The following is a 24,502-nucleotide window of genomic DNA, read 5'->3' as shown; positions in this document are numbered from 1 at the left end:
CAAGCACCCGGCCCTGGGATGCCTTATCCATCCGGGACAGCACCCCCTCGAGTGGACGAACATGCGGCCACCATCTCGGGCGGACCTCACCTAGGAGGATCGTCCAGGAATGATCAAAAGCGCTACCTAAGCAAGCTGGACCACGATCAAGAGGTGTACGCCCTAGTCCAGGCCCCAGCTTAGCACCCGAAGTTGATGAACCTCCCTATCACCTTCATGGAGGACGACGCCCGCAACGTCCATTTCCCGCACCATGACCCGCTGGTCATAGATGCGCAGATCACCAACAAGTTGGTGTCCTGCGTGCTGGTAGATGACGGGAGCTTCGTCAACATCCTGTTCAAGCCCGCCTTCACTACGATTGGCCTGACTGAAGCGGATCTGGCATCGTGCCCGACCCAGATCTACGGCTTTAACGGAGACGCGTTACTCCCCATGGGGAAGATCCAATTGCCCGTGACATTGGGGAGTGAGTTGCAGCACTCGTTCAAGTTCTGCACCTTCGTAGTGGTGGATTGCCCCACTGCCTACAATGTCGTTTTCAGTCGGCCCGCATTAGTCGAGTTCGGGGCTATCACCTCCATCCGTCATCTGTGCATGAAGTTCCCTTGCGACAACAGAGGGGTAGGGACGGTCCGGGGAGATCAGAAGAGCGCCTGAAAGTGCTATCACGTGTCCGCCCGACCAAGATACATGGTCCGGGACGAGCCCTTTGAGGACATCGTCGACCTGGTTCCTCCCCCACCTGCTGAGAGAGTGATCCAGGAAGAAGATGATCTAGACTCGAGGATAGGGGACGACCGCGTCCTGGAGCCCATGGACGAGATTGAGGAGGTGTGCATTAGCGACACCGATCCGGCCAGGATCATCCAGGTCGGGAAAAATCTTTCGGCAGAGGTCCGGGCCGCCATAATCGCCCAAGTTAAGGACAACCAGGATATTCTGGCCTGGTCTCACCCAGATATGATGGGAATCGACCGCAACATCATCTGCCACACATTGAGCATCGACCCGAACACGACCCCGGTCCGCCAAAAACGGAGGCCCTTGGGGACGGAGAGGGCCGAGGACCTTAAGCTGGAAGTAGAGAAGCTGTCTTCAATCAACTTCATACGCGAGGTTGCATACCCCGTGTGGCTGGCCAACCCCGCTCTGGTGCCGAAACCCAATGGAACATGGAGAACGTGCATCGATTTCACGGATCTCAACAAAGCTTGTCCGAAGGATTGTTTCTCGCTCCCCAGGATCGACCAAATGGTGGATGCGACGTCCGGGTACGAGATCTTAAGCTTCATGGATGCTTACTCTAGCTACAATCAGATCTCCATGCATGTGGTAGACCAGGAGCACACCAGTTTCCAAACCGACAAGGGAATATACTGCTACATCGTCATGCCCTTTGGACTGAAAAACGTCGGGGCAACCTATCAAAGGCTCGTCAATCGAATGTTCCGGGCCCAGCTGGGGCGAAACATGGAAGTCTATATCGACGATATGCTGGTCAAGTCCAAGACGTCTGGGAAGCATTCGGACGACCTGGCTGAAGCTTTCACAGTCATTCGGAAGTACGGGATGAAGCTGAATCCCAAGAAATGTACTTTCGTATTGGCTTCCGGGAAGTTCCTGGGCTTCATAGTGAGCTTCCGGGGAATAAAAGCCAATCCGGATAAGATCAAGGCACTGATTGATATGCCCTCTCCCCAGAAGCATAAGGACGTGCAAAGTCTGACCGGGCGGATAGCTGACTTAAGCCGTTTTGTCTCCAAGACATCCCGTTCTTCAACGTCCTTCGAGGAAGCCAACGGTTCGAATGGTCAGTCGAATGCGAAGAAGCTTTTCGAAAACTGAAAGAGCACCTGGCCCAGGCGCCGATCCTGGCAAAGCCGGTGGACGGGGAGCCTCTGTACCTCTATCTGGCAGTGACCAAGCACGCGATCAGCGCCGCATTGGTAGGGGAGGAGGAAAGGACCCAGCTCCCGGTGTACTACGTGAGTAAACGATTGTTGGGCGCTGAATCTCGGTATCCACTAATCAAAAAAATGACCTTTTGCCTACTGATGGCATCCCGAAAACTTCGGCCTTACTTCCAGGCCCACGCCATAAAAGTCCTGACCAACCACCCCCTGCGGCAAGTGTTATAGAAGCCCGAGTCATCGGGAAGACTCCTAAAGTGGGCCATGGAACTAAGTCAGTTCGATATAGCCTACGTCCCTAGAGTATCCATCAAGGGGCAAGCCCTAGATGACTTCATCGTGGAGTGTTCCGGGGTATCCCAGGAAGATGATCCCGCGGCGCCCGTATGGAAGGTCTTCGTGGACGGGGCCTCGAATGAGAACAGGGCCGGGATCATCTTGGTATCACCACAGGGACACCAGTTACAAAATGCCCTGCGTTTCCAGTTCAAGGCATCGAACAACGAAGCTGAGCATGAAGCTGTGCTGGCCGGGCTGCGCCTGGCCCGGGAAGTAGGGGCCACGAACCTGGAAATCTACAGCGATTCCCAGCTGGTCGTCAGGCAAATCTCGAGGGAATATCAAACTAAAGGAGAGAGGATGGCGACTTATGTGACTCAGACAAGAGAGATGCTGCAGGCATTCAATAAGCACTCCATCCGCCAGATCCCCAGAGAGCAAAATGTCTTCGCGAACACACTAGCAAAGCTGGCCACCGACGCCGAAGCAGAACTGGCCGGGCTAGTCCCTGTCAACCATCTCCCCATCCCAAGCATCCGAGCCCCCGCAGTCAACACTATCGACCACTCCACGTCTTGGATGGGACCTCTTATCCGCTATCTGACAACCGAGGAGATGCCAGCAGACAGGGCCACGGCCCGGAAGCTTCAGTACCATGTCCACCGATATGTCATGATGGATGGAAAACTCTATCGCCAGGGGTTGTCCATGCCTTACCTCAGGTGTGTGTCCGGGACAGAACTAAGCGCCATCATGCATGAAGTGCACGAAGGCTTTTGCGGAGATCATACGGCTGGGCCCAGTCTGTCCAAAAAGATTCTGCGCCAAGGATACTTCTGGCCGACTATGAAGAAAGATTGTATCGATTACATCCGCAGGTGCGAACAGTGCCAAAGATACTCGAAGGTCCCGCGGGCCCCACCGACAGAGATAACCTTGATGACTATCCCCTACCCTTTCGCGGTGTGGGGGATCAATTTGGTAGGGTCGCTCCCGACCGGGAAAGGAGGAGTGAAATACGCCATCGTGGCCGTGGACTACTATACCAAGTGGGTTGAGGCGGAACCCATGAACACGATCACTTCGAAGAAGGCCCTGGATTTCGTCATCAACAATATAGTGTGCCGGTACGGCCTCCCCTACAAAATTGTATCTGATAACGGGAAGCAGTTCGACAACATCCACTTCACATATTTTTGTGAGAGACATGGCATCGTCAAAAGCTTCTCCACGGTCGCTAGGCCCCAAGAAAATGGGCAAGCGGAAGCCGTGAACAAAATCTTGAAAGGGACGCTAAAGAAAAAACTCCAGGCCTGCAAGAGCAAATGGCCCGAAGAGCTGCCCCGCTTGTTGTGGGCTTACCGGACTACTGAGAGGACTTCCACCGGGCACACTCCTTACTCCATGGTCTATGGATGTGAAGCCGTCATCCCCATCGAAACGACCATCCCGTCTCACCGAAGAGACACGTATGATCCCGTCCAGAACCACGCCTTACTCCAAGAATCACTAGATCTCATCGAGGAGATCCGGGAGGAGTCGCAAGTGCAGCTGAAGATGTACCAAGGCAAGATCACACGTCATTTCAACTCAAAAGTAAAAAGTCGAAGGTTTGGAACCGGCGACTTAGTCCTGCGAAGAGTCTTCCCTGCTACTCAAGATCCGGGAGTAGGGGTTCTAGGCCCAAATTGGGAAGGGTCGTACGAGATCCAACATGAAGTGTGCCCCGGGACATACTGCTTAAAGCGGCTCGATGGCTCGGAAGTCCCGAGGGCCTGGAACGCGGAACATCTCCGTAAATACTATCAGTAGTCAAGAGAACGTGTTCCAATCTTGTATTTTCGTTGTAAATAATGTACGCCTCAAGGCGACCCCCCTTGAATAATAAAAATGGCGTGTGCAAAATGCCATAAAGAAACGTTATCAAACAATGAAAATCCTACTCAAGTGACCCCAAACCAATCTCCGCTCACTTGTGGGGGGTATCCCGGGTATGAGCAAATACCAGGCGAGGCGCAAGCCTCAGGCTAGTCCCGGCCCAGACCAATGATGTCCGGGGGATACAAACCCCGTGGGACCAAGCCTCAGGCTGGTCCCACCCCGGACGAATGATGTCCGGGGGATACAAACCCCGTGGGACCAAGCCCAAGGCTAGTCCCACCCCAAACGAACGATGTTTGGGGGTATAAATTAAAGAGGACCAAGCCCAAGGCTGGTCCCACCCCGGACGAACGATGTCCGGGGGTATAAATTAAAGAGGACCAAGCCCAAGGTTGGTCCCACCCCGGACGAACGATGTCCAGGGGTATAAATTAAAGAGGGTCAAGCCCAAGGCTGGTCCCACCCCGGACGAACGATGTCCGGAGGTATAAATTAAAGAGGACCAAGCCCAAGGCTGGTCCCACCCCGGACGAACGATGTCCGGGAGAGAAGAGCATCTGGTATGCCCCAGGGCAAAGCCGTGGCCTGCGGCTGGTAGAGTGAGGGAACTAGGTTTCACAATAGACTATTTGATCCTCTTTGGCCCATGCCATCAGGTTTTCGAAGTTAAGTCAGCGGGTCTAGTCCTTGCCGTTGGAACCGGGACCAAACCCTCAGAATCAGTCAGGCACGGTAATAAAAGGAAATTTCTATTTAAGGAATAACAAAAATAAGATAAACCGGAAAAAGCAATACAAATTGTCTTGGATGCGTACGCGTCCGAAAAAGTTATAAAATTGTAAAAAAAAAAAAAAAAAAGAGGGGGGGCGAGGCGAAGATCCGGGCCTAGGCTTCATCCTCCAGAAGCTCCGCGTCTTCCTTCTCCTTGGCCTCAAATTAAGCCCTCTTCGATTCCGGGTTGGGAAAGATCAGGAGGTTCATGCTCTTGTCCTTATGCCAAGCCATGTAGATGGCCTCCCCAAAAGTGACGTGCAGCAAGTTGTCCGCCTGCTCCTTTCTGCGGCGAGCCTCCTCGTGCACCGCCGTCTCCTCACGAAGAGAGTTGTCAAGCTCGCGGACCCGGATCTCCAAGTTCTGAATCTTCTCCCCGTCCCGGATAGACTGAGCCTCAGCCGCCTCCAAAAGGGCTGCCCTCTCGTTGGCCTCGGTTTCTTTCCGAGACAAGGCCTCTTCAAGCCCGGCCTTGACTCGGTCGAACTCTGCGTGGTCCGCGTCTGCCTGAGCAACCGCTTTGCTCAAAGTCTCCCGAGCCTGGGCCGCCTCCCTGGCCAAGGCCTCCTTGGCGGCCTCCCTCTGGTTCACCGCCGCCTCCAGCTCCAGCTGGAGCGTCTCGATCTTCATGGCCGCCTCGGCCACCAAGTCGGCATTCCGATGGGACAGCAGAGCATCCTGGAACAAAGCAAAGTTAAGAGGAATCCTTATAGACAAATAAAAAGAAGGGAGAAAAAGACAAAGTATACTTACTGCGGTGACCTGGTGGCGGAGAGCCTGGGAGATGAATAACATGTCCGGGTTGGCGATGGTGGCGTACCGTTTGAGCTGGAGGTTAGACATGGTGTTCCCCACCTGGTCCGCCGTGAAAGGGGCCGTGTCTTGCCCCAGCTTAGGGCGAAAGCCCGTCTCAGTAGATGGCCGATCCACGATCGGCTGAGGGATGCTAAAAGCCACCGGGCGCTCAGCAAACTCAACCTGATGACGAATCGTCAAGGCCTTGTACGTCTCGTCTCTCCAGTCCCGACCACTCTCCCAGGTCCAGGAAATTAGCCGGGACTGCTCATCCCGCACGACGACTTCCCCTTCCTCAGGTAGTGCCGAGTGTATGGGGAGGGCCAGTAAGGCGGGAATCTCCTTCGCGACAAGGCGACTTTCCCCTTGCGACTCATTGGCCGAGCCAGCCCCCCTTTTCCGGGGCCTCTTCTTCCCGGTGCCAGCCTCCGCAGAGCCCTGATCCAGGGGCCTCTTCCCGAAACTCCGGCTTACCGCAGGTTCCGGTTCCAAATCGATAACCGGAGGTTGGGCAAGGCCGGGGACGGCAGCCGGGTCCACGGCCGTAACAAGGACCGCGACAAGTGCACCCTCGTCGGGTCGAGTTTCCGCCCCGGGCGTCTCCTTGCTGAGGGATGGGTTCGGACCCAGCGCCTCTAGAGTCTTCTTGGCCGCGACCTTGGCCGCCCTCGCGGCCCGGGCCTCGAGGAGATGCCTCATTTCGTCCACGGGGGTAGACATGTCGGAGTCTCCTGCAACAAACGCAAATAAAAAAGAGTTAGTACAATTAAACAGGAAAATCAAAATCAAAATTAAGAGTGACCTGGGATGAACCCTCATCTAAGCCCCGGGCGTGACTCAACTCATCTAACGCGAAGGAATAGACTCGATCCCCCATGTCGTCCAGGTTTAAGAAATTCCCATACTGAAGGAACCCGGACAAGAACATGAGGACTTCCGAGCCTACGGGGACGGGAGACGAAGGTCTCATCTCCCCATCAGCCCCGAGCGCGGGGCCTCGGAGTGCTAGCATATCCCTAGCTAAGTCCCCAACTTGGGGAGCATAAGTTAAGAGCAAAGGTGAGTTACCTTGCCCTGATACGTTAGCCCCGGGGGTCCTCGTGTTCGGTAGGGTATCCTCGAAGAGATCTTCCAGCTCCTCCGAAGCGGCCGCCTCCGTCTGGGCCAAGTCCTTTTTCTGCTTGGCCGCATCGGCTCGCGCCGCTTTCTCCACCTCCGCGATATGATCCAGGGCCAGTTGCTCCCTGATGGCGACAATCTTCTCGCACTGGATTCCCCAAAGGTTCGGGATGACGATAGTCTGGTGGGCCACGAGCATCCCGACCAGACGGAGGTTGTCCGTGTTGACGTAGCCCCCTACGTCCAGGTCCTCCGCGCTCAGCCCGGAGTAAAACCTCCTCCGTTCCTGGATGAACTGGGTGAGGGGAGTTTGAGCAAAAGGTCTTGCCGCCCGAAGCAACACGATGAGAAAAAAAAAATAATAATAAGAGAAACCGGCCAGCTAAGGGTCGGGGAAGCACTTACCCACTCGCTGGAAGTCCAGCAGCAGCGTAGGGTTCTTCTCCACGAGGAACCCGGACGTCATGAACCAGTAATGCCGGACGTCCGAGGGATGCTTCCAGGAGCTTGTGGGAGCGGGGTAGCTACCTCGCGGCTTCAGCCTATAGAAGTCGTCCAAGGTTTTGTCCTTGGCATTGACCTGCGGTTCCATCTTGTAGAAATACAAGATCTCCGCGGGGGTCGGCTCTGCGATCTCCTTCGCCGCGCAGAAGACTCGCCATCCCGCAAGCAGCCGGTAGGCTTGAGGCAGAAGCTGGAAGGGTGCGATTCCCACGTAGGTCAGGAACCGCACGAAGTAGTCATGGAGTGGGAGTGTGGCTCCCGCACTGATGTGGCCAGCGCTCCAGGCCCCAAACCCTTCTACGGACGTGTGCACCCGCTCCTCTATCCTGGCCAGGCGGTTGTAGAAGAGTCCAGGAGTGGACTCTATAACCAAGCGCTTCTCCAGGATGTGCATCATCCGGAACAGATTTGGCAGCACGTCCATTTCCCATCTGTTGCCTTTGGGGGTCCGGGACCCAGAGAGGATGACGGGGCCCTGTTGACTTCCTCCTCTAAATGAAGGGTGACACCCGTTGCCATGACTGATGATCTGGGAACAAAGAAAAGAAACCAAGCAGTCAATACCAAAACCCAAGAAAGTCGGTTAAGGTACGGGGGCCTCCTACGGACTACTTGGAGTCCCCTCCGGATCAGGCCCGGGTTCACCAGAGAACCACGAGACCCAGATCGGGAATGAGGAATGGGCTACTAAATAAGCTCTGTCGGCCCTGGAAGCATCCGGACCCGGAGCAACCCGGACCAAGCGGCCTTCCTAACACGGCAAGTTCTAGCAGCCTAAAGCTTATGAACAAAAAGACAGCCTACGTTCATATATTTGCCAGGAAGGACAGGAAGACTTACTGTGAGTAGTTGGACGTGAAAGATGGTGGTTGTCCGACGGTAAGGATGGCATAACCTCGTTCTTGAAATGGTGAAGGCGGTTCAGTAACTCGTCGATAGGGCAGGCCCAGGACGTGCGCTCAGGCGGAGGTGCAGATATTGGGACTGCTGGAAACAGGCGACGGCGCAGGGTGAGCAGGCGGTGAGAGATGTCGTCGGCTATATCGGACATAAACAGCTCCTCAGTGCTTGAAATGGCTAGAGAGTGTAAAAGTTTCAAATGAATGTCCGAGGAGTATTTATAAGGACCCAAATCCTGGTCTCTGATCCAGCGGATAGAAATTCCCCCATCGAACGGTCCAAAATCGTGCAGGGGCATTTATGAACACTCGGGAGCTGGATCCTCGCCATTTCAATCCAACGGCCTAGGAGAGGCGAATGTCAAAGGTCGCCCCATCCTACAGTCCACCTCAGCGCAGAAGCCTTAATGAAGAACCCTTGTGCGGATGGGACGCTTCGGAATCCTTGCTGACGCACTAGCCTAGGCCTAGTGACCCTTGAGGTGGTTAGGTGACCTTTCGAGGTCAAGTGCCATCTTTGCAGCAGTCGCTTGGCGACACGTGTGTCCCTCGCCATGAAGCCGGACTTAGGTAAACAGACCCGGACACTGGTAAGTGGTCCGGGCTCCGCATGCGGCCAGCGCTGTTGCCCTTTGCCACAAACCCACGATTCTAAGCAGGAACTGGGAAGGCAACCGTGGAGTATCCGGAAGCAAGGCAAGCCTCCACCTTGCAAACCCAGGCGAAGGCTTGGGGGGTAAATGTTATCCCCATTTCCTACCTTGGGCCCAAGACGGTGGTCCAGGCCCATACTCTGGGCGATTGGATTTGGGCCCAGCCCAGGCCCACTTAGCAGGGGAATGACCGGGAACGACGGCCCAAGTGGGATCCAGACCCGGACAGTGTCCAGGATGGATGATCCAGGGCGATAGTCCGGGAGACGTATGGCCAGTTGGGGTTACGGCCGAGGTGTATGCAAAACGGTCCCGAAGCTTGTAACGGTCGGGGCTTGTGGTAAACGGAGAGGGACAGAGGTAAACGAACCCAGGTCAAGCCCTCCCCGTTGGCAAGAAAAGGCATCCGTGACCCTGAAGCCGCCCCACGACGTGTGGGGGTTGTCCCCACTTTTCACCTGCGGAAAATGCCACCTCGGGATTGCACGTCGCTGGTTCAGACATGCGCTGCCAGTGCACTAACTGGCTTCGCCCCCTGAATCTGCCTCGTAACTCGGAGTGCCCAGACCAAAAGCCCCATTTTTTCGGGCGAAATATAGTCCTTGGGCCGCCCTATTGGGCCTTAATAGTTCTTAGTCTTTTGTATTTTTATCCTTTGTATTGGGCTTCCGCTAGAGAAACCAAGGGTACCCATATCTTTGGTGGGCCCGGGTCATGCCCGGCCCAAACCCAGTGCTCCTATGGGCCTATAAATACAGGCGATAGAGCGTTGGGGAAGGGATGTCTCTTCGACTTACGTACAGTTACTCTGTCAAAACATAGAGAAAAACTCCATTGTAAAAGACTTTTCAAGCTCTAATACAACTGACTCGTGGACTAAGGTTCATTAACGCCCCAACCACGTAGAAACCCTGTTTTTGTCTTCCACATTCCATATCATTAATCTTATTTAATATTCATTAATATAGTTTTCGAAAATCTCGGTAAACAAATATTATTGTATTTTATATATATGTCATGTAGCCATGTAAATATATATTTATGCCAACGTTGTGTTTAAATGTCATATATGTAAAGATTATTGATATAAATATTTATATATACTATATAACTATAATTCATTCTATTATATATATATATATATATATTTTTAAAAAAACAATGAACCAGTTTTTATTAAAATTATAGATAATATTTACAACTTTAAAACTAAATAAACGGGCATTGCACGTTACTTCAACCTAGTATATAAATATATATTAACAGATGTAGGATTACTATATAAGAAGATCTAATTATTTTAAATAAAAATAATATTTTTTATAAATAAATTAAAAAATTTATTAATGTATATAAATGTATAGAATTTATTTTAATCTTAGGGGACTATATAACTCTATACACGTATTTATATTATATTATATTAATCTTTTCACATATACATGTAGAAGAAAAAAAAAGTTAACATAAATAATTGGGTGACTATCATTTTTGGTCTTTGTGTTTTTGATTAATTTCACAATAGACCATTTATTTTTTAAAAAAAATACATTTTCAAACATGTGTTTTTCAAATGGTTAAAAATGATACTCTGAATCTGAATTCGGGCAAAATATTTTTTCTCTAAGGCTTTATTTACGGGGTAATCATCTTAGAAAATGTGTGAATTTGTAACATGTATCATTTTTTATGAGATTATATTTGAAAATAGTTCGATAGAATTAAGATGTACTATAATATTTTTAGCTATTTTACAAAATAAATGATCCAAAAATATAATTTTAAAATAAACGGCCCATGGTAGAATAGCGTAAAAAACATGTACTCAAAATAGTATAAATCTTAAAAAAAATATAATAGATATTTCCACTTGTAATTTTGTAACCTTAAATTCCTTTCAAGAATTGTAACATAGTAAATATTTTTGTCTTCATTTTTTCGATGTTAATGCATTTGGGTCTTGTAAGTACTAATTAATTTCCTATGTGTGTTGACCTATTTGTTTGTTCATATTTCCTTTTAAAATACTTTTATAACTTGTTAAGTAGAATTTTATGAGAGAAGTATTTATACGTTTGTGTCACATTGAAATTTATTTATTTTTTAAAAATAAATATAGTATTATTTAAAAATAAAATATTATTGTGTTGTAAGAAATAAATTTTAATTCTTTTCTTTTCAAATTATTACATTAATTTTGTTAAAATATCACAAATTAAAAATTCATGTATATAACTAAACATAAAACACTAAAAATTTGATTAGTTGGAAATTTGAAAATTGCATTTTTAAAAAGCATGATTTTGAAATAAGAATCTGAATTGAGCATGTAAAACACATATTTTTGAAGATAGAATTTTAATACAAAAAGAAATAGAAGTCTTAATGAATTGAACATGATGAATCGATACAAACTATTTTTGAGATTAGGAATTTGAAACTTTGAATGCAATTAAGGAGTTATGATAATGGCATTTTGGATTGTAAATTCTTGGTTCTTTCTCACTGAGATATTGTTGATTCTTAGTGTTTTTAACTTTGTTTTACGAGTCTTTGATTTTTAGGCCACGATATATTTTATGAGAGTTAAATGACGATGTTTGTGCAATTTGTGACCTTACATTGATGGGAGACAAGAAGACTCAAGGAAATGAAATTTAGAAGAAGTTTAAAGTATTTTAGAAGTCCCTAAACCCGAGACTCAAGGTTGGAGCGGAAAAAATTGAAGCAGCAGCCTCGAAATTGATGAAAAATGGAAAAAGTGTGTACGACCACAACAAACATATTCTAGGTTGCGGCCTAGGGGTTTTCCAGGCTCTACGGTCACGGCGATGGATGTTTCTGGCTGCAACAGTGCAAAGCTATGGCCACGACATGCAATGCTTTTTTAACTTTAAGTTTAATTTTTAATTGTAATTTCACAGGACTATAAAATGGTTTAGGGCTCATTTTAATATAACTTTTAATTACGATTCTTGGAGATCAGAACTGTAGAAGAGAAGAGAAAACATCATTCTTTCTACGTCCAATCTAGTTTTTCTTCTTTTCTCTAACTCCTTTATTTTCAATTTATGATCATGTTTGTGACTATGGAGTAGTTTTCTTTTAGATCAAGGGTTATTTCAAAACACAAGACATGAAATCTTGAATGTAATGATGAACTTTATTCTTTATATTCCCTCACATTAAATTGTTTCTATTATTCTAATTGAATGCTATGAATTTTGTGATATCTTGTTAGGTGGCCAACTAATTAGGGTGTTGTGGTGTTCTATTATCATCGAAGTAGACTGATAAAATTGCAATTAAGTATTGTGACGAGTATTTTGATTGTGATGGAGAATATAACCTGGTTAAATGGATTGCATGTTTAATGAATTTGCTGTCTAGATTAATTTGTTTCCACTGAATGTAATGATTTTCTACCGAGTTAAATAGATTGCATGCTTAATGAGTTTAATGCTTGGTAAAAATAATTAATTAATGAACGCTTAATTTTAATTAATTGTGATATGAAAACTGAGATAATTGACTGCTTAAATTTTATCAAAGGGGTTAGTATTGGGAATAAGGAATAATGTTTATCATTGTTGATTGATTGTTAAATATGGAAAATAATTCTTAAGTGTTTTTTTAAATTACTATTATCAATTGTTATTTGCTTATTACTTTATTCTATTGAATTTTGAAAATAAAATACCCTTTTTAATTCTTGTCTCTATTTTGAATAATAAATTGATCAATAGTTCTCGTTGGTTCGACATGTGTTTACCGTTATACTAAATAATTGGTAATACTAAAAATAAAATCTTGACTAAATTTAATACAACATACGAGACACGTCAAATTAATAACGAGTTTAGGGTTAATACCGTGACAAAGTTAGATTTTGAGATGAGTCAAGTCTTTTTTGCAAATTGAGATTATTGGATATATGCTATTTGGGTAGTTGAGGTTTACCACTTGATCAATAAAAGTCTTATAGGGTCCTGTTGATTAGAAAAAACTTAGTGGCTTGCTTATGAATCAAAATTTTTTAAAGAGTTAATAACGACTTTGGAGGCTTGTATTTTCGATCTCTCTATTGTCTATTTTATCCATGTAAAAACATATCGTTTTAGTTTTTAATAAAAACTTTCAAATCATAAAATTTTAAACTAATATCTCAAAATTAATATATTCAAAATGGAAACCAATCAGCCTTAATGATTTTATTTATTTATAACAAAAATTGACAAAGGATAGATAGCTAATTCAATATAATATTCACATTTGAGTTGTTTTAGATTTGGGGACGTCCTAACTTAATGCTTACTTACCATAAGATTGACTATAATAGGGTCTCTATCATTGTTTCTAATTGTTACAAAATCCTTTTCAAACTTCTATTCTATCAAACTATAAATTCAAAAGGTTATATATTAATATAATTATTATTTATAAAATATACCAAGTGTAAAACCCTTTATGCTTAATAAAAAATATAGGAAAAAAAAGCAGAGATTCTATGAGCAAAATATATATATTGAAAGCCATTGAAAATTTGGTAAAGATCAATTAATCAAACAAAAACAAAGTAAAACACATAAGAATGACCAACTTCCAACATTATACAAAGACAAAGAAAGCCTTACTTAAACACAAGACAATTAACTTGATCCCACCAACTGGTTGTTGCAATGCATGGTGTACTTGACTACCTTAGAACTCAAGCTAAACTAACCAACCCCAGTCCTCTTCAATTATCATATCATTTTCCCAAGAAAAAAACAAGGAGAATCAAAGTGAGAGAGAAAATGAAGCAAATAGTCTCTCTTGATAAGAAAATTCAATCTCTGTACCCTCTTGCATTGGCTTCTATTCTATTGTTGGGAACCACAAGACTGGTATTTGATGGCTTAAAGAGCAACAACAGCTATGTATTCCAGAAATGTGGAAGGCAAATTAGGGCACAACAACAAGTTGTTGTGGTTTCTCCAAAGGATCTTATTGATGAGAGTTGTAATGTTTTTGAAGGGAATTGGGTTTGGGACAATGTGTCCCATCCTCTTTATACAGAGCAAAGTTGCCCTTATTTGGTCAAACAGGTTACTTGTCAAAGGAATGGCAGGCATGATACTTTCTACAAGAATTGGAGGTGGCAGCCTAATGGGTGTGATCTCCCAAGGTAACTAACTAAACTACCTCACCCTCTTTGTTTTTATGTTTAAGTGAAAATAAAATTGTGATAATGTTTACTTGGGTAAGTTTATAGTAGGGTGTGAAAACACTCTTGATAGGTTCGATCCTATCTGAACTCCGATGAAAGGTCAGAATCCCACCCTACCGAGTTTCTCATGTTGTGTCAACTTGTTTGATAAATTGTGACAAGCTAATCAATAGTGTCATTTACAAAACATCAAACATTACAGAGCATAGAGTTAGTTAGGCTTGATTTTTGTTTGGATTTTCTTGCGTATAGTACCATGTGATTTTATAATCTATTAGAGTTGTTTATATAAAGGAGACCTTAGTTATTGGAAGAGAAAAGAAAGTAAAGCGGGCTTAATATTGTGCTATCAATTTTCAGGTTCGATGCATTTAAGCTACTACAAATTTTGAGAGGAAAACGTCTAATGTTTGTAGGAGACTCTGTACAAAGAGGCCAGTTTGAATCATTGGTTTGTTTGGTTCAGTCTATTATACCTGAAGGGAAAAAATCCCTTGAGAGAATCCCTCCAAGAAAGATTTTCAAAATCCAGGTAACTCAATAGAATAATATCTAAGGAAAAAACTCGGCTGAGAACGAACTCATCACAGGTCAAAGAGCTTTTTCTCGTTGAGCGGTGTGCCAAAAAGTGATTACATAGATAGATGTCATGTACATGTAATCGCCTCTTTGACATACCACTTTTCAGTCAGAGATGGGCTCGTTCCCGAGTCAAATAGCATTTCTCAAATATTTAATTATCAAAACAAAATTTCAGGAGTATGATGCTTCAATCGAGTACTACTGGGCTCCATTTATAGTAGAGTCAATATCAGATCATGCAACAAAGCACACCGTAATGAAAAGGCTGGTGAAGCTTGACTCAATAGCTAAGCATGGTAAACACTGGGAAGGTGTTGATTACTTGGTGTTTGAGAGCTACGTATGGTGGAGATACAAGCCTACTATTAATGCAACGTAAATTACCCTTAAGTCTTCGGACTATACATTATCTATTATAATATATACTTGCATTATTTCTGAAAAATTATACGAAACTCACATTACAATGAACAATGTTTTCATGTAAATAGTCTGATCAATAATCTAAAACAAGACACACCGAAGAGTATAAATTTTGTATCATAATGACTACTCTTTAAATTTTGAAGCTAATTTCTTAAGAGAAATTCTAGCTATAAATATATATATATAAATACTTCTGTGTATTACTACTTTACATATAAGCTCCACTAAAATAACTATCATTTGGAAAAAGAAAAAGCTTCTTGATCCAAGACGAGTCCCAGATAAGCTCGTGCTAGGACTAGATAGCATACCCCTTTGAAAGAAGTATATTAGGCTAGTATTTCTTGATTTTTTTCAGTATTGAAGAATGATTTTTTCTTTTCTTTTCTTTTCTTTTCTTGGGCTATAGATATGAAAATCCAGATGATGTACAGGAATACAATGTGAGCACAGCATACAGATTGGCTTTAAATACATGGGCAAATTGGATAGACTCCACAATCAATCCCCAAACTCAGAAGGTCTTCTTCATGAGTATGTCCCCTACACATTTATGGTAAGTTTAATCAACCCAACAATTCTAGTATAAGCCCTCGGACTAATCCTGAGTTTTAACTCATTTCATCAAATATAACCAACACACATTCCTTATATCATTTTATTTTATTTTATTTTGATAGGAGCTGGGAATGGAAGACTGGGAGCAATGGAAACTGCTTTAACGAAACATACCCAATACAAGGCTCACCATCTTACTGGGGTAGTGGTTCAAGTCTAGAAATTATGGACATCATCCGTGATACTTTAGCAGGACTGAAAACTAATGTGAAATTTCTAAACATAACAAGGTTGTCAGAGTTCAGAAAAGATGCTCACACAACAATATATGGTGAACGCAAGGGCAAGCTCTTGACAAAGGAACAGAGAGCTGATCCCAAAAACTTTGCTGATTGCATCCACTGGTGCTTACCTGGTGTTCCTGACACGTGGAATGAAATTTTGTATGCACATTTGTTAAAGAGCCATCAAAATATTTCATAACTTAAAATGACTCTTTCCAAAATTTTCTTACTTTGAAGATCAGTACCTGCAAGTTTAAGCAGAGAAGAAACAATCACCACAAAAGAATATGAATTTTGTTTTTCCAATTCTCATTTATTTCTGATTTAAAAAAGGTGCACGAGTAATTTTGTACCACAGAGCTGTCAACAGTAGTCATACTTTGCTGCATAACTACCTTATTTTATCTGTTTCTAGTCAAAAGAGAGTAGAGTGCCTCAACCATAATAAATTACTATACTGGCAATTTAGATTGAGTAGAAAAAATCGATGAAACCAGTCCTTCTTTTGCAGTTATTTACATATGCCAGAACAATTTCTTTTATTATTTACAGTAGCTCCCATTCTGAATCACGTGCGTGAAGAGTTTGTAGATTGTGTAAGTCAGGTGATGAATCTTGGCTGGAATTAATATCGGCGTCTCCAAACCAGATTGCTAGCTGTTCGTACTCCTTTGCCAGCCTCTTCTTCGAAGCAAACATGTTTTGTATCTTTTTCTAATTAGAAAAGAGAAAAATTAAAAGAATTTAGTTTGCCTGATCATCTTGCTGAAAGGACAAGATAGGACACTAACTTTCCAAGACACATGACCGAACGACAACGTTGAAATCTTTATAAAGAAAATAAATATTCAATTTAAGAAGAAAGCAAGACCTATAAAATCAAGTGTGCTCAGGCAACGATATCAAAATTGTCAAAATCCCATAGTAAATATGAACCCACTAAAGCATCATAAATCATATGTCAGCCCACGATGATGGCATGACCTGATAAATATGGCTTCACATATGGCAAGAAACTAACAAGGAAGTCCACTATAATAAGGAACAAACAGAATGTCTCTCTAATCATGCAAAAATCTAGAACTCTTCTGACTATATAAAAGGGCATTCTAACACTGCTTAAAGGAATATCAAAATTTTGAGTGGCTGAAGCTGAAGCAGTTACTTTCGAAGTAACAGAAAGAAAAAGTCATATAATTACCATCTTTTAAGCCCTTTCCAGATATATTTTCAATGAAACATATTATACATTTGTAACAAAAAAAGAGAAGCAAAGAGAAGTACCGTGTATGACTCAAGCTTTCGAGCTCTGCGAGATGTGGCATGAAGAGTACTATCATCTACAAGGACACAGCTCTCTGCAAGCTTCATCTCATCGCATAAGTCAATAGTTTCCATGCAAGAGTCAGAAACATCAACATTGGAGCCATCTGATTGTAACAGGGTAACATATGTTAAAAAATAGCACAGCATTCATTTGGAGGAATTCGTAATTGTGTCATTATGATTCCTATCGATTCCCATTCTTGCCAGGAGCATCAAATAAGATAACACTTTTTTTTTAAGTCAAGAAAATGAAAGGGAGTAGCATAAAAAGACTACCTTCACCGGTTAAATGAAAATCATACCATCATATCAAAAGCTTTGAAAAATAAAAGAAGGAATAGGTTCAAGATTTGTACAATCGTAAACTTCACTTGAAGAACTAGAGGATCCAAATTAATTCAGATTAGATATGGTTGAAGTATTTTTGCAATGAATTATATTGTTCTCAAATTATTAATGGTTTTATTAGATACATGCCTACAAGAAACCTGGTAAAGTATCTCGACAAATCCAATCTCACTTTTTCTGTGATTTCTTTCCTTATCCAATTGTTAAGTTGATGAGAAGTACTTTTTAGTTGTTAGAGGAAAAAGAGCATACAATTTGTACATGAGAATTTAAGAACAAACCAGTTGTATCCAATGGTAGGAGAGTACAGGAGGAAATAAGTTGCTTCCTTAGTGCCTCTTCATTAATTGACACAACTGAGGCTGGTGTAGAAGAAAGGAACCCGCTTGAGGTTTCAGAGACACAACAAAAGTTTGCTCCAGCAAATAAGATATCAGATGAATATCCAGGGAGACTAGTAGAATTCCTTAAACTGGAACTGGTGGAGGAAACATGTCCTGTTCCTGTTACAGTGTCTTCACTTACAAATGAAGTAACTATTTCAGATGGGATACTCGAAGTACTAAAATAACATTCTGCATCATCAGCAATGATATCACACAAGACTCCTGAACATTGTTCATTCTCTAGATTTTGAATTGAAGTTGGCAGAGCAACATTCACCGAAAACATACATTCATCTTCATGATTAGCTTCAGTGGGTCCATCAACTGATGATGCTTTAGAGGATTCATTCACATCAGAAGAAGTTAGCTCCAATCCTCCATCCGCAGACTCCTTTATGGAGTTTACATCATTGTTCAGGTCTGAGTTTTCATGAGTCAAGCTGTTGAATTCCACAGATGCTAATACCGAGTCTGAAGTTTCATCGGTATGCATTGACAAGTGATCTGCATTATGATGTTCAGCAGACACATAACCGTGATTAAGCTGCTGCTTCTCCACAAGAGCAACTGCATCTGCAGTGGAAACAACGCAGTCCTTTTCATTATTGGTTTCTATGGATTTATCAATTAAGGATGCTTCAATAGATTCTGTCACACTAGGAAAAGTCAGCTCAGAATCATCTGTAGATTCCTTTATAGCATTTTCGTCAATGATGAAATCTGAGTTTCTCTTTGTCAAAGCAGGTACTAATCCAGAGCCTGAAGTCTCTACATTTTTAAATTGATCAGAATTATCATGATTATTTCCAATAAACTCATCAAGTGTTGATTCTTCAATGTATTCTACATCATGGGAAGTTAGCTCAACTGATCCAACTACAGACTCTTCTATGGTGTTTAGGTCAACGCTCAAACCTGAGTCTTCAGTTGTCAACTCATTAATTTTCCAGGTTGCTAATGCGGATTCTGAAGCTTCATGGGCATCTGTGGACTTTTCATTTGTAGATAAATCCACATCATGATCAATTGCATCAATCACCACTGGTGATTTTCCTACAACAAGATCTGAAAAAAAATTCTCAATACTAATCGCCGAGTTATTCTTTGTAAGGGTACTGGAGGCACCTCCTTCTGGAACCAGTTCTTTAGCTTCACATTTTACAGGATCCGCTGAAAGAGGAAGAAAATCTTGGACAACATCAGAACATAATTTTTTCAAAGTACCACCCACATTATTCACATGGTTTTCAACATATCTAAATGTGCCCTGCAACATTTAAAAAAGATTCAGTAAGATGAAAGGACTTGCAAACGGCAGTCAAAATCTACAACCCCAGGAGTTCAATAAAGATTCTTTTCCTTGTTACTTTTACGCACTGATTTGCTTCGACCAAAACTATCTGAAAGCATACTCAAAATTTTAACACTAACATAGTAGATATATACTTCACTATAAATGACCAAAAACACACCCCATGAAAACAAAGAAAGAAAAAATGCAATGTCATGAAAACACACTAAAAGCAACTTAAAAGAGTAAGAGATTAGGTTGTATTTAAAAATAATGAGAACAGAAGAATCACCTGAAACATGTTATCATTGACGTCTGGAATGATTCCTTCAAACCAGTTCACACCCTTACTTGTTGAATCCTTCATGGATTAAAAAAATTCACCTTCATCGATTCAAATGAAGTTTTGTGAAAATTTTGACAGGTGAGACATATAATCACTATGATGAATAAATACATTTCAACTTATTGAAACTAAACAACCATCAGAAAGTATCCATGTGAAAGCAGAGAGAGAAAGAGAAAGAAGTCTGCCTGTTTCCCCAGAATGAGAGAGAAGTTTTAGGTAAACAAAAGGAATTGGTAGGTCTACCAAGTGCTATCTAACCTAACCAGGCAACATTTAATCATAAGGAAGAATTTATCAGTTTAGCATCTCTGGAGTGTGTGGCCGATCATTTCAGTGAGGAAGAAAAGTAAAAAGTAATCACCTATGACAGTACAATAATTAGCAATAGCACATGACAAAAGGGAATAAGTAGCCTCGCACATTTTACAACAAGCATGATTCCCATTTCCCAATTATAGATAAACAATAAAAATAAAAATATAAGAGTTTCAGAAATATTCTTATAAATTTTAAATAAAATTCCCAAAACTAATAACCTAACCTTCAAGCTAACAAGGACAAGGTAGTTCAGAGGTGGCTAAAGGCTTAGAAAAATCTAAAAATACATCAAATAAAACCATACTGATCATTACAAATATATGCATAAATACACAGATATATATATACATATATATTATATGCGATTAGTGATTATATAACCCAATTTCGTACATAATATAATTTTTATCTGAAATACATAATCTTTTTCAACACCCTTAAGAAAAAGGTATAATATTTTTAAGTAATCAATTCTCTAAAGCACTCAAAAAGCAACAAATACACAGCTTCATACTTAAGCTCCTACCTGGGTATTATTATCCTTAGTAATAAAGTACGATTAACCTAACAACTTAATAAAAAAGAAAGGAAAATAACCTCAGTACTTGCCGTTTATGAACACAGTATTACCATACATGCATGCATAAATACATAACCATTATATAAAAACAAACAGAGCCATGCATAAGGATCATAATATTGCCGCATAAAGCAACGAACTTGGCAAATAATATATCGAAATTGTATTAGAAAACAAAAACAAACAATTGAAGAGCACAAAGAAGTGATCATATGAAGAAATTGAAAAGAAAAGTACGTAGTGAGTGGGCGTGGAAGAAGTGAAGGGTTACCGGATCTGAAATCGGCGGTGAGTGGCCTGAAAGCGTCGGCTGAGGAGCAGCCGCGCCACTCGGTGGTTGGGATTGGTGACTTGGTGAGGTTCTTCGCTTGGCTTCTTCTGTAAACATATCAGGGGGTTTTGGGATTTGGGTAAGCAAATTCAGGGTTTAGTTTAATAACAATATCACATTATTATTCCATTAAATAAATAATTTTGTTTAAAAAATAATTTCGCTAATAACAGGGGTACAAAAGGTATTTTGCTTTTTTATTTTTTTTATTAAAACAAAAAAACAAAAAGTCTTGAATATATCTTTTGGAAGTGATAAAAAGTTGTAGTGGAGACAAAATTAGAGAATAAATTTTTTAATAAGGAGGATATTACTAAAAGGAAATAAATATAAATTTACATTATTTTATTAGATAAATTTGCTAATAATAGCATAATTTTTGTGTTAAATTTTCTTAAATGTAATCCAACGCAACTCCGAAAAGAAATCCCAAATGAAATGTGGCTATAGTGTGGCAGCAAATTTGCTATAATAGTTTTTTAAAACTATTAATATTATAATATAAAAAAAATTAAAATAATTTTAATTTTTATAAAATAAATATTTTAAATTTATTAATTTTATTGGAGTACATTTTTTTTTAGTTATTTTTAGTGTTGTAATTGAAAGAATAAATAACATTTTTGCTTCCCGAACTATGACCAATGTATTATCGTGCCTTCTGAATGATTCGCGATGTTAAAAATTCTCTCCCGAACTATGAACATTACTTAAATATGAGACTTCTGTTAGATTTTGTCCTAGGTGGCTAACAGAATGATGATGTAGCATTTTGTCTCTTGATGTGACACTGTCATGTGTAGAATAATTAGAAATTTTGCTCCCGAACTTTGACCACTACCAAATTGTGCCTTTTTTATTAAGACTATTTTTTTTCTTTATGAATTTGATAATTAAATCCTTAAAAATTAGAAAAATCATTTTAAAAGATTAAGAAAATAAACAATACTAAAAGTTTCAAATTAATTAAATAAAATTCAAATAATCAAAAATTAAAAATCTAATTAATAGCAATTAACTTTTTTTTACTTTTTCTTTTCTTTTACACTATAAAATAAATATATTTCAATATGAAAATTAAAAAATAAATCCTAAAACAAATTTTTTTCTCTTTTGTCCTCCACTTAAATTAAAATTTTAATTTATTTATTTAAGTCTTTCGTCTACCTCTTTAATTAAATTTTTTTTCTTTATTTTAGTATTTATTTTAAACTAAAAAACATAACCGCGCTTCGCGCAGTCTTTTGTAATTATTAAAAAATATACATATTTTAAAATACTTTTAGGAGAATGCAACGACATGAATTCTTTTTCACCCTACTCGTACAACATGTTCCTTATATGGACACGTGAGGGCGTATTGAATACAATTTTTTTTTCTTCATAATGGTGTCCATTGTATATAAAATCTCTTGCAAGTTTGTGTAAAATTATGAATAATTAAAGTACCGAAAACAAAGTTCAAAAAATTTGTTGTACGTGTGCATTTATTTTTTATTATTATTATCATTATTATACGCTTTGCGTAATTTTTTTTATAGAAAGTCTAAATTATGTATATGGAAATTTATGTTTTGTATAAGACTTATTTTGGGCGATTACCCGTTTGAACCTTTTATTTTTAAAAATTAACTTTTAGAACTCGTGTTTTGTCAAAAGGTTAAATATAAGATTGGATAGATCGATTATTTGAACATTGTATTTTGGCCGATTACCCGTTTTGACCATTTATTTTTATAAATTAACATTTGGACCATATATTTATTCAAAAGGTTAAAAATTCTTTATAAAAATTAAATTATATATAATTTATGATTTGTTGTAAGGGTTCAGATCATTTTGAACATTGTATTTTAGCCGATTACTCGTTGGGGTTTTTATTTTTAAAAATTAACTTGTGGACCTCAAGTTTTGTCAAGATGTTAAAAATAGGAATAGATAGATTGGTTATCTGAACACTATAGTTTGGCCGATTACTTGTTTTGGCTCTTTATTTTTAAAAATTAACCTTTGGACTATGTATTTATTCAAAGTGTTAAAAATTCTTTATAGAAAATAAACTATATATACACACCATTTTGGACTTTGTATTTTAGCCGATTACCCGTTTGGACCCTTTATTTTTTAAAATTAACTCGTGGACCTTGTGTTTTATCAAAATGTTGATTACTCGTTTGGATAATTTTTTATATACCGCTTCAAAGATGTTATTTTATTAGTATATTATGTAGTATATATTTGTAGTTTTTTTTATTATTTTATTTTTTGTTAGTTCATTAGGTATTTAATTCAAAAAATATCTTATTTAAATATCTAAAAAATAACGTTTAATGTAGTTTTTGTTTTATTTTATTTTTTGTTAGTTTATTAGGTATTTAATTAAAAAAATATCTTATTTAAATATCTAAAAAAATAAAGTTTAAATAATTATTAATAAAAATAAATAAAAAATTAGATTAAAGGAGAAAATAGAAAAAAATAGTTTGGAGTAATTTTAGAATGACACATTATCTCCTTATTAATAAAAATAAATAAAAAAAATTAGATTTAAGGAGAAAATAGAAAAAATAGTTTGGAGTAATTTTAGAGTGCCACATCATCTCCTTGAAGCCCTCCTTTATATATATATATATATAGATGTTCATTCTAAAATAGTTTGATTAATATTGTAAAAGAAAAAATAAAAAATAGTTATTTGTTGATATTTAAATTTTTTATTTATTAAGGATTTAATTATTATTTTTAAGAAAAATATATATTTTTTTTATAAAATGGGTATAATTTGGTAGTGGTCAAAGTTCGGGGGACAAAATTGATAATTATTCTACACATGACATTGCCACATCAACAAACAAAATGTTATGTCATCAATTCGTTAGCCACATAGAGTAAAATCTAACAGAAATCTCATATTTTAATAACCTACATAGTTCGGGGGATTTTTAACATCGTGAATCATTCAGGGGACACAATCATACGAAGATTATAGTTCGGAGGACAAAAGTCCTATTTATTCTAATTGAAATGTGAAAATAGTATAAAATTATACCATTCTTGTACTGATTAACCACAAATTTTGTTCAGGTTGGAAATAACCTAATAATATATATAATAACGACAAATTATAATATATATATGTATATTTAAGTGAGATTATTTTATTTTAAATTATGTAATTAAAACAAGTGATAAATTATGTATATAATTCATATTTAAAATAAGAATCCGTCAAAATTACTTGTTGTAGTGTAGATATTCCTAGATTGTCATGATGAAGTGGATAATGGAATCATAAATGCGTTTTTTTAATATTCATTTCTTTGTATTCTTTTCTATGAATGTCTCTTTCATCTAGTTTTAGTGATTTGTTGGGTGTTTTTTATTATGTTTATCACATTTTATTTTTAATAGAACACAAATAAAATAAATATTAGGATATCAAGTTGTCACACCCCATAATAAATCTGCTACATAAAGTGTTGGCACAAAGTAGCTGACATTAATTTTTAAATCTAAAAATATATTTTTGCAGAAATTACATTTTATATGGCTTTTTTAATAAAATTTTAAAAAATATGAAATTTTTTTTACAAGTATTATTTTATAACTTTTGAAACATTTTATTCACTTTTATGAGTTTTTTTTCCTATATTTTTGTATTAAGTTGTCATTATGCCATATTTTGATTACTAATGATATT

At 39.7% G+C, this 24,502-nt stretch overlaps 2 protein-coding genes across 4 annotated transcripts; one reads left to right on the top strand and one right to left on the bottom strand.

Annotated features, from left to right (window-relative positions):
• The first annotated feature begins 13,595 nt into the window (after positions 1-13,595).
• LOC133802670 (protein trichome birefringence-like 31) lies at positions 13,596-16,228 on the top strand. Its single transcript, XM_062241024.1, has 5 exons — positions 13,596-13,981; positions 14,384-14,555; positions 14,781-14,980; positions 15,441-15,587; positions 15,712-16,228. Exons 1-5 carry the CDS (start codon positions 13,611-13,613, stop codon positions 16,070-16,072), a joined length of 1,251 nt encoding a protein of 416 aa, XP_062097008.1. The 5' UTR covers positions 13,596-13,610; the 3' UTR covers positions 16,073-16,228.
• Positions 16,157-20,896, bottom strand: LOC133802669 (uncharacterized). 3 transcript variants are annotated; one of them, XM_062241021.1, is made up of 5 exons: positions 20,743-20,896; positions 19,517-19,608; positions 17,829-19,200; positions 17,158-17,303; positions 16,157-16,587 (listed from the first exon to the last, which is right to left on the bottom strand). In XM_062241021.1, exons 2-5 carry the CDS (start codon positions 19,589-19,591, stop codon positions 16,420-16,422), a joined length of 1,761 nt encoding a protein of 586 aa, XP_062097005.1. In that variant the 5' UTR covers positions 19,592-19,608; positions 20,743-20,896; the 3' UTR covers positions 16,157-16,419. The 3 variants fall into 3 exon arrangements, with proteins under 3 accessions (XP_062097005.1, XP_062097006.1, XP_062097007.1); XM_062241022.1 differs by having other exon boundaries at positions 20,709-20,893; XM_062241023.1 differs by lacking the exon at positions 16,157-16,587 and having other exon boundaries at positions 17,800-19,200.
• Positions 20,897-24,502: the final 3,606 nt, after the last annotated feature.

Source organism: Humulus lupulus, chromosome 9 (genome assembly GCF_963169125.1).
Source record: "Humulus lupulus chromosome 9, drHumLupu1.1, whole genome shotgun sequence".
NCBI lineage: Eukaryota > Viridiplantae > Streptophyta > Magnoliopsida > Rosales > Cannabaceae > Humulus > Humulus lupulus.
This window is presented reverse-complemented; position numbering and strand designations above follow the sequence as displayed.

What these genes read in the sequence shown, in the direction of transcription:
- LOC133802669 (XM_062241021.1), bottom strand. Translation starts at nt 19,591, where the DNA reads ATGAAGGATTCAACAAGTAAGGGTGTGAACTGGTTTGAAGGAATCATT. An exon ending in CCTACCATTGGATACAACTG is followed by an intron (nt 17,304 to 17,828) that starts GTTTGTTCTTAA and finishes TGTTACAATCAG; the next exon opens with ATGGCTCCAATGTTGATGTT. An exon ending in GAAAGCTTGAGTCATACACG is followed by an intron (nt 16,588 to 17,157) that starts GTACTTCTCTTT and finishes TTTTCTAATTAG; the next exon opens with AAAAAGATACAAAACATGTT.
- LOC133802670 (XM_062241024.1), top strand. Translation starts at nt 13,611, where the DNA reads ATGAAGCAAATAGTCTCTCTTGATAAGAAAATTCAATCTCTGTACCCT. An exon ending in AATGGGTGTGATCTCCCAAG is followed by an intron (nt 13,982 to 14,383) that starts GTAACTAACTAA and finishes ATCAATTTTCAG; the next exon opens with GTTCGATGCATTTAAGCTAC. An exon ending in AAGCCTACTATTAATGCAAC is followed by an intron (nt 14,981 to 15,440) that starts GTAAATTACCCT and finishes CTTGGGCTATAG; the next exon opens with ATATGAAAATCCAGATGATG.